Consider the following 8470-nt stretch of genomic DNA (forward strand, 5'->3'; position numbering starts at 1 on the left):
TTGTGTTTGGCCCATTTTGGGAATTATTGGTTGGTGAGCAGACCACAGACCTCAAAACCATAAAGTGCAATGGGTTCTATAACTGATTCAAGTATTTTTTGCCAGATCCTAATTGGGATGTCAAATTTTATGTTCCTTTTGATGGCGTAAGAAGGCTCTTCTTGCCTCTCAGATCGTTCACAGCTTTGTGGAAGTTACCTATTGTGCTGATGTTTAGGCCAAGGTAGGCATAGTTTTTTGTGTGCTTTAGGGTAACGGTGTCTAGATGGAATTTGTATTTGTGGTCCTGGCAACTGGACCTTTTTTGGAAAACCATTATTTTTGTCTTACTGAGATTTACTGTCAGGGCCCAGGTCTGACAGAATCTGTGCAGAAGATCTAGGTGCTGCTGTAGGCCCTCCTTGGACATTTGACTTCAGATTCTAGTAGGGTGAGGCCGGGTGCTGCAGACTGTTCTAGTGCCCTCGCCAATTCATTTATATAATTGTTCAAGAGGGTGGGGCTCAAGCTGCATCCCTGTCTCACCCCACAGACCTGTGGAAAGAAATGTGTGTGTTTTTTTGCCAATTTTAACTGCACACTTGTTGTTTGTGTACATGGATTTTATAATGTTGTATGTTTTTCCCCCAACACTGTTTTCCATCAATTTGTATAGCAGACCCTCGAGCCAAATTGAGTCAAAAGCTTTTTTGAAAACAACAAAGCATGAGAATACTTTGTTTTGGTTTGTTTGTTTGTCAATTAGGGTGTGCAGGGTGAATACTTGGTCTGTCGTATGGTAATTTGGTAAAAAGCCAATTTGACATTTGCTCAGTACATTGTTTTCACTGAGGAAATGTACAAGTCTGAAGTTAATGATAAAATTGCTGTTGATGCATATCCCACGGCAGTTATTGGGGTCAGATTTGTCAGTCCTTGGTTCCAAATATTGGGGAAGATGCCAGAGCTGAGGATGATGTTAGAGGATTTAAGTATAGCCAATAGGAATTTGTGGTCTGTATATTTTATCATTTAATTGAGGATACCATCAACACCACAGGCCTTTTTGGGTTGGAGGGTTTGTATTCGGTCCTGTAGTTAATTCATTGTAAATTGTAATCCAGTGGGTTCTGTTCGTTTTTAATAGCTGATTCTAATATTCTTTATTGATCAGGTATATGTTTTTGCTGTTTGTTCTTTATTATAATGCCAAAAAGATTGGAGAAGGGGTTTATCCATACATCTCCATTATGGATAAATAACTCTTCGAGTTGTTTTTTTGTTTAGTGTGTTCCAATTTTCCCAGAAGTGGTTAGATTCTATGGATTCTTCAATTACATTGAGCTGATTTTTGACGTGCTGTTTCTTCTTTTTCCGTAGTGTATTTCTGTATTGTTTTAGTTATTCACCATAGTGAAGGCATTGGCTCAGGTTTTCTGGGTCTTTGGTTGGATAGGTTTTTCAATTTCTTTCTTAGGTTTTTGTATTCTTCATCAAACCATTTGTCATTGTTTTTAATTTTCTTAGGTTGTCTGCTTGAAATGTTTAGACTTGATACGGAAGCTGAAATGTCAAATATATTGTTTAGGCTTTCAACTGCCAAGTTCACACCTTCACTATGACAGTTAAATATTTTGTCCAGGATGTTGTCTAAAAGGGATTGAATTTGTTGCTGCCTAATTGTTTTTTGGTAGATTTCTATACTACTTTCCTTCCATCTACAGCATTTCTTAATATTGTGCAGTTCCTTTGGCTTTGATGCCTCATGATTGAGTATTGCTCTGTTGAAGTAAACTGTGATTTTGCTGTGATCTGATAGGGGTGTCAGTGGGCTGACTGTGAATGCTCTGAGAGACTCTGGGTTGAGGTCAGTGATAAAGGGAGTAGCTGTAGGTGTACCTACCATAGGAGTCTCCTCGAAGCCTACCATTGACTACGTACAGACCCAGCGTGCGACAGAGCTGCAGGAGTTGTGACCCATTTGTGTTCCATATTGTCTAGTGTTGTTTTTGTGTAGTTTAGGCCCGGACCAGTAGTCTCTCTCTCTCTCTCTCTCTCTCTCTCTCTCGCTCTCTCTCTCTCTCTCTCTCTCTCTCTCTCTCTCTCTCTCTCTCTCTCTCTCTCTCTCACCCCATGCACCAACGTACATGCATACACGCACACAATCTAAGGACTGGCTTTAGTCTGCTGTCCTATTGCTGGAGGGTGTGAGTGGCTGGGTTGTAGTGTGTATGTGTGTTGATGTGCATTTTATTCAATTCTCTAAACCCCACCACAAGTACACACACAAACACACACTGCTCCGCTCCAAAGACACGTTCAGATTTTCATGCTTCTGCGTTTGGGTCAATACTCTAACACTGTGTGTGTGTGTGTGTGTGTGTGTGTTTGATCCAGGATTCTGAAAGTGAGCTCTTAGTCTCAGGGGCTTTGGCGGTGTGTGTGTGTGTGTGTGAGTGTGTATGAGTGAGTGTGTGACAGGGGCTTTGGCCGTGTGAAAAGTGACCTGTGATCCGACAGGAGCCCCCTGCAGAAAACTGCTTACACACACACCTTTGCTGGGGTGCAGAGCCAGCAGCACTATCAATATAACTACACACACACACACATACACGCACGCACACACACACACACACACACACACTTACACTTGTTTTTTCTATCCTCGTGGGGACCTAAAATGTTTTTCTACTCACACCCTAACCGTTACCCTAACCCTAAGCTTAACCCTAAACTTATGCCCTACTCCTAACCCTAACTCCTAACCCTAACTCCTAAACCTAACCTCTATCCCTAATTCTAACCCTAACCCTAAACCTAACCCCCAAGCTTAAAATAGACTTTGTCCTTGTGGGGACGTGGGAAATGTCCCCACGAGGGAGAATTTTCCTTGTTTTACAATCCTTGTGGGGACTACACACACACACACACACACACACACACACACACACACACACACACACACACACACACACACACACACACACACACTCAGAGAGATACATGTGCAGTCGTACACTCTATTCTAATTGTTTCTATAGCACTACACACATTATGTCTCTGTCTTCACTCTATTCTATTTCTAAAATATTACACACACCATGTATTTAAATACATAACCTACACAAATTATACACAAGTATTTATTCCTTACTTTATCTATTTCCTATAGAAAGGCAACAATAAAGGATCGTTAGAACATTGTGGAGATTTAAATTCTTTAACTTATTCCATATTTAAGTTATAACATAGTAGCCGTTTTTCTCAGTAAAAAACGATCCTCCTAATCAAAACATTTGCCACCATTTTCTAAGGTGTTTGTCCACTGCTGTTAGATAAAATGCCACACAGTGTAAGACTAGAGAATCAATGAGAATTCAATTAACTCTTAAGGTGACAGGAGACTTAATGTGATTTGGCTGTTAGTTAAATGAGCATGCTAGTCAAACATTGTGTGAATAACTTCTGTTTCTTAGCTTTATAGGAAAGAGATGCACTTCTTCCAAGAGTGCTTGACAATTATAGTAGCAAGTAGATAGATAGATATTTGTGTGTGTGTGTGTGTGTGTGTGTGTGTGTGTGTGTGTGTGAGTGACTGAGAGAGAGAGTGTAAATTGGCAGGAAAAACTGTGTTCTATTAGAGTAGCATGTTTCTAATGAGCAGTGGGGTTAAACAGGCTGTTAAAACACACACACATCTTTACATGTGAATCACGTTCAGTAGCATTCTTATGGGTTCCCATTAATGCAGACGATTAGCTTTCAAGGAATTAATTGTCCCTGCCCTTCAAAATGCTAATGCTAGCTTTCTGTTGTTCTTGCACTGGCCATTGGCTCACAATGCCTCTATCCCAAACTGATAGAAATTAATATAGTAATTAATTAAGGACTAAATACTATTTTTTACTAAAACCTTATAGTTTTGATCATAAACTAGTCTGCATGACTTCTTGATTAGTTCCTATCCTCTCACACCTAACCTTGTCTTAAATAAGATGTTTTTCATTGACAGACATCTCCAACAGTAACCATTTAGCAGATGTTTTTATCTAAAGTGGCTTACAGTTACCATTTAAAGAATATTCCCTATGTGGGCCATGCAGGAATCTAATACATACACATCCACTCCTGTAAAAGTGCAGCTTGAACTAAACTGATGTGAAGGACTCCAGCTGCTATCAGTCATTAAAAAACACATTTCTCTAAAGAGTCACAATGCCCAAGCCCTCTCTGGGGTGCACTTTGTGGCAGAAGGGCTGGCACGTGCTCGTTTTATCCCACTTTTTCCCCACTCGCCAAATAGTGAGTCGTCATCCCACCGCCAGCAGAAGCAATCTGCTCTTTCATTTTTCAGCGTGGCTGGGCCCGAGATTGATTGGCACATATGGCCCCAGAAAACAAACTGTCAATATGTTGAGCGCTGGAGAATTTGAACAAATAGTCGCCTGCCCATTGAGTCCCATTTAACACGTTCTATTGACAGTTTCCTTGTTTTAATTAAAGGGAATACTACTGGCCGGCAACCAAAATAAAGTTCAAAGATGGGGTCACCGGAGGGGCGGAGGGGACCACTATGCTAATTGTAAAAGGGACATCCACTACTACGCTTCAGGGAGAGGATGGGGGATAGCGAGTGTGTGTGTGTGTGTGTACTAGAGAGGATATTATTGAGTTTGGGTGTGTCTGCTATGGGGATGTATTTAAATCTCCTCTTTGATGGTGCTTCTCTTATTAGTCTCATGGGAGGAGGAGGAGAGGAGTAGGGGAAGAGGAGAGGAGAGGTGGAGGGGAGGAGGAGGAGAGGAGAGGTGGAGGGGAGGAGGAGTAGGAGAGGTGAGGGGAGGAGGGGGGGGGAGAGGAGAGGAGGAGGGGAGGAGGAGGGGAGGAGGGGGGGGGAGGAGGAGGGAGGGGAGGAGGGGGTGGAGGGGAGGAGGGGAGAGGTGGAGGGGAGGAGGAGGAGAGGAGGGGGAGGAGGGGGGAGGAGGAGAGGAGTGGTGGAGGGGAGGAAGAGGAGGGAGAGGGGAGGAGGTGGAGAGAAGGAGGAGGAGAGGAGGAGGAGGAGAGGTGGAGGGGAGGAGGAGGAAGAGAGGTGGAGGGGAGGAGGAGGAAGAGAGGTGGAGGAGAGGAGGGGGAGGAGAATGGGTGGAGGAGAGGAGGTGGAGGGGAGGAGGAGGAAGGGAGGAGGTGGCCTCAGATCTTAACCCTTCTCTTCTGAAACACTCTGTCCTTACAGACCTCCTGATAGCCCTAATGACTCAATGGTTTGGAGAATGATACAACCAACAGCAGTTGTGGGTTTGATTCCCACATGGGCTACATATAAGTCACTTTGGATAAAAGCTAAAAGCTATCTGCTAAATGACTATTTATTTATATTTCATTTTTATATTTTTATTATAAGAGTAGAGACAAGAGACCATGGGGACTGATTCATAATGTTCTACCATTGTACCACTGTGTTAAATGTAATATCCGTTTTCAAAATTAAATATATGAAATATCACTTTGATATTTCATAGAGATTAGATGGAAGCAGGCATCATACTCAGGATGTTAACAAGACTGGAAAGAAGACCACCACCAGGACAAACACCAGACACAGGAAACATGGAGAGTTATGGAATACAGTTACTGCTGCTGTTTAAATCCACTATCCATTTTCTCCAATCTTGTTTAGTGTTTACTACAATGTCGTTTAGTGCCAACAGCTACTCAGAAGTGTGCCCGTCTGAGTTTGTGTAAGAGAGTGCATGAGGACGGATTGTGTGAGTGTGTGTGTGTGTGTGTGTGAGTGTGTGTGTTTGTGTGTGTGTCTGAGTGTGAGTGTGTGTGAGTGTGTGTGCGAGTGTGTGTGTGTGTGTGTGTGTGTGAGTGTGTGTGTGTGTGTAGGTGTGTGAGTGTGTAAGTGTGTCTGCTGAATATGGCACCTTATCCGCCGTTCTTACCTGAGTTAGCCAGAGCGACAGCCTTGAGAGTAACAAACTCTTCCTTCTCCAGCTTCATGGCTTTGTATTTCTTCACCAGTTGCAGTATAGCGTTGTTGAGATCAAGTAGTCCTGCCAGCTTGGACTGGTCCTCGTCCATGATGTAGTCCTCAGCATACACCAGCTTATCCTCAAAGGACAGCGAACGGTACACCACACGCAAGATCAGAATCTCCATCCATGCACTCTGCAGTAGACTCATCTGGTCTGCCAGCGACAGTGTGGAGAAACCTGAGGGAGGGAGGGAGGGATGGAGAGAGGCAAAGAGAGAGAGAAAGAGAGAGCGAGAGAGAGAGAGAGAGAGAGAGAGAGAGAGAGAGCGAGAGAGAGAGAGAGAGAGGGAGAAAAGAGGTTAAACCCATTGGATATACAATAGTTTCAGTATTAAATCAGAGAAACAGACTAACATTGTCATGGCTTCTCTCTGTGGCAGGTAAGAGGCAGGGCTGTCTGTGGGTGACTGGTTGGGTCTAACACCATTCACATTCAGCCTATCTACAGGGTAGGGTTGGGGAAATGGAGCAGGGAGCAGGGGCTGGAACATGGCTGGAGTTTTAGTCGGGGTCTGGCGCCGAGTTGTTCTGGGACTAGGTCTAGGTCAAGGTCTTCATCTAGCCTAAACTGGCCTAAACTGGGCCAGACACCATTGTCATTCAGGCCGTGTGTTGAAGCCAAGGGAAGTTCTTCCAGCCTCTCCACCCCCACACCCATGGTGACCAGGGGCCTCCTCCTTTTCGATAGCCCAACGCCCAGGGCTCTCCTCTGGGGACAGAGGGGTCTTATCTCCTCCTGAACACACACACCATGGATCAATGCTAGCCATCACCACTCCTCACACTCTAATTGCTAGCCTGAAAACTTCTGCTCTCTCTTTACTCCTCTCTCTCTTCCTGTCTCTCTCGTTTCCTGTCTCTCTCTCTTCCTGTCTCTCTCTCTTCCTGTCTCTCTCTCTTCCTGTCTCTCTCTCATTTCCTGTCTCTCTCTATTCCTGTCTCTCGCTCTTCCTGTCTCTCTCTCTCTCTTCCTGTCTCTCTCTCTCTCTTCCTGTCTCTCTCTATTCCTGTCTCTCTCCATTCCTGTCTCTCTTTCAGTCCACCGCCCATCTCTCCCCGTCTTTCGCTCTTTCCTTCCACTCTCTTGCTTTCCCTCACTCTCTCATTTCTACCCTTCTTCTCTACATCTATTCCCTCTTATGCCATTGTCCTCTTCCTTCAGATCTCTGTCTCTGTCAGAAGAGGTATCTTAAACACAGTGTGGTTATGATGTTATAGATTTACTAACATGTGGATCTCTGTCTGTCTCCTCCCTCTCCCTCTCCCTCTCCCTCTCCCTCTCCCTCTCCCTCTCTCTCTCTCTCTCTCTCTCTCTCTCTCTCTCTCTTTCTTTCTCTCTCTCTATAATGGAACACCTGCCCACTCACACCTCTCCTCACAGCTGTCCTCTCCTCTCCTCTCTCCTCTTCTCACACATCTGCTCATTCACACGTTTGTGTGTGTGTCTAAAGAAGCCTTCCGGAGGCACACAGAGGGGGCAGACCAGATGCACACCTGTCAGAGTTCTGTCTCCATCTCACCGCACTTGATGTGTGTGTGTGTGTGTGTGTGTGTGTGTGTGTGTGTGTGTGTGTGTGTGTGTGTGTGTGTGTGTGTGTGTGTGTGTGTGTTATAAACAGACACATTCAGCAGGGGGAACGGGCAGATGAGGAAGAAATGCTTAACAACATCTGTTCTGCTATGACTCTTTTGGAGATGACGGTGTGTGTGTGTTTGAGAGGTAGGTGTGTGTGTGTGTGTGAGGTGTGTGGAGCAGCATGGTTTCTTCCTCCCTCCCTGAGCTGATCAGTAGTGGCAGATAACTCATTATGTTGGAGTTGCAGGCTATTGTTTATAACAACTGTTAATTTATTATCCACTACTGCTAACATCTCTGATCGGATTAGGAACTGTGGAGGGCTGAGGAACAGTTGGTGTGCCATCCACACACACACACGCGCACACACACAAACACACACACACACACACACACACACACACACACACACACACACACACACAGGAAGCAGTGTGAGCCAGTTGGCAGCACCTCCACTACTACTTAATAAAACCATCAGAAGGGATTAAGGATTAATTTCTTTAGGGGGTCTTTAATACGCCGCTCGTCAGGAGGGGACGGGAGGCTAAAATTAACACACATGCATGGACGCACAAGCGCACGCACACACTCACACACAGGTATAACATCTCCTCCAGCATCGAGAAGGAGGGAGGAGAGGGAGGAGAAGAGAGGAGGGTGGGATGAGTGTGTTTCTACTGGAGGGGTGTAAACCAAATGAAGAGGATTGTTAGTAGTTGTTCAGTAAATAAAAGATGCTTGGTGATGTGATACAGTAGTGTTGTTCTGTTGTGACGTGTATGTGATGGTGAGTCAATAGGTTGGCAGGGGAAAACAGACAGTAATAATAACAAGGTGAGCTGGGGTCACAGAACAGACAGTAACACTAACAGGGT

General features: G+C 44.7%; 1 protein-coding gene across 4 annotated transcripts in view; it reads right to left on the reverse strand.

Annotated features, from left to right (window-relative positions):
* The window catches only part of LOC121539761 (estrogen-related receptor gamma), a 246252-nt gene that overhangs the window by 3862 nt on the left and 233920 nt on the right, over positions 1-8470 (reverse strand). For all 4 annotated transcript variants that reach the window (XM_045207464.1, XM_045207462.1, XM_045207461.1 and 1 more), the window contains exon 7: positions 5925-6194. In XM_045207464.1, coding sequence (XP_045063399.1) covers positions 5925-6194 — 270 coding nt within the window. The remainder of the gene's footprint in view (positions 1-5924; positions 6195-8470) is intronic.

This window comes from Coregonus clupeaformis, chromosome 25 (genome assembly GCF_020615455.1).
Source record: "Coregonus clupeaformis isolate EN_2021a chromosome 25, ASM2061545v1, whole genome shotgun sequence".
In the NCBI taxonomy this organism is placed as follows: domain Eukaryota; kingdom Metazoa; phylum Chordata; class Actinopteri; order Salmoniformes; family Salmonidae; genus Coregonus; species Coregonus clupeaformis.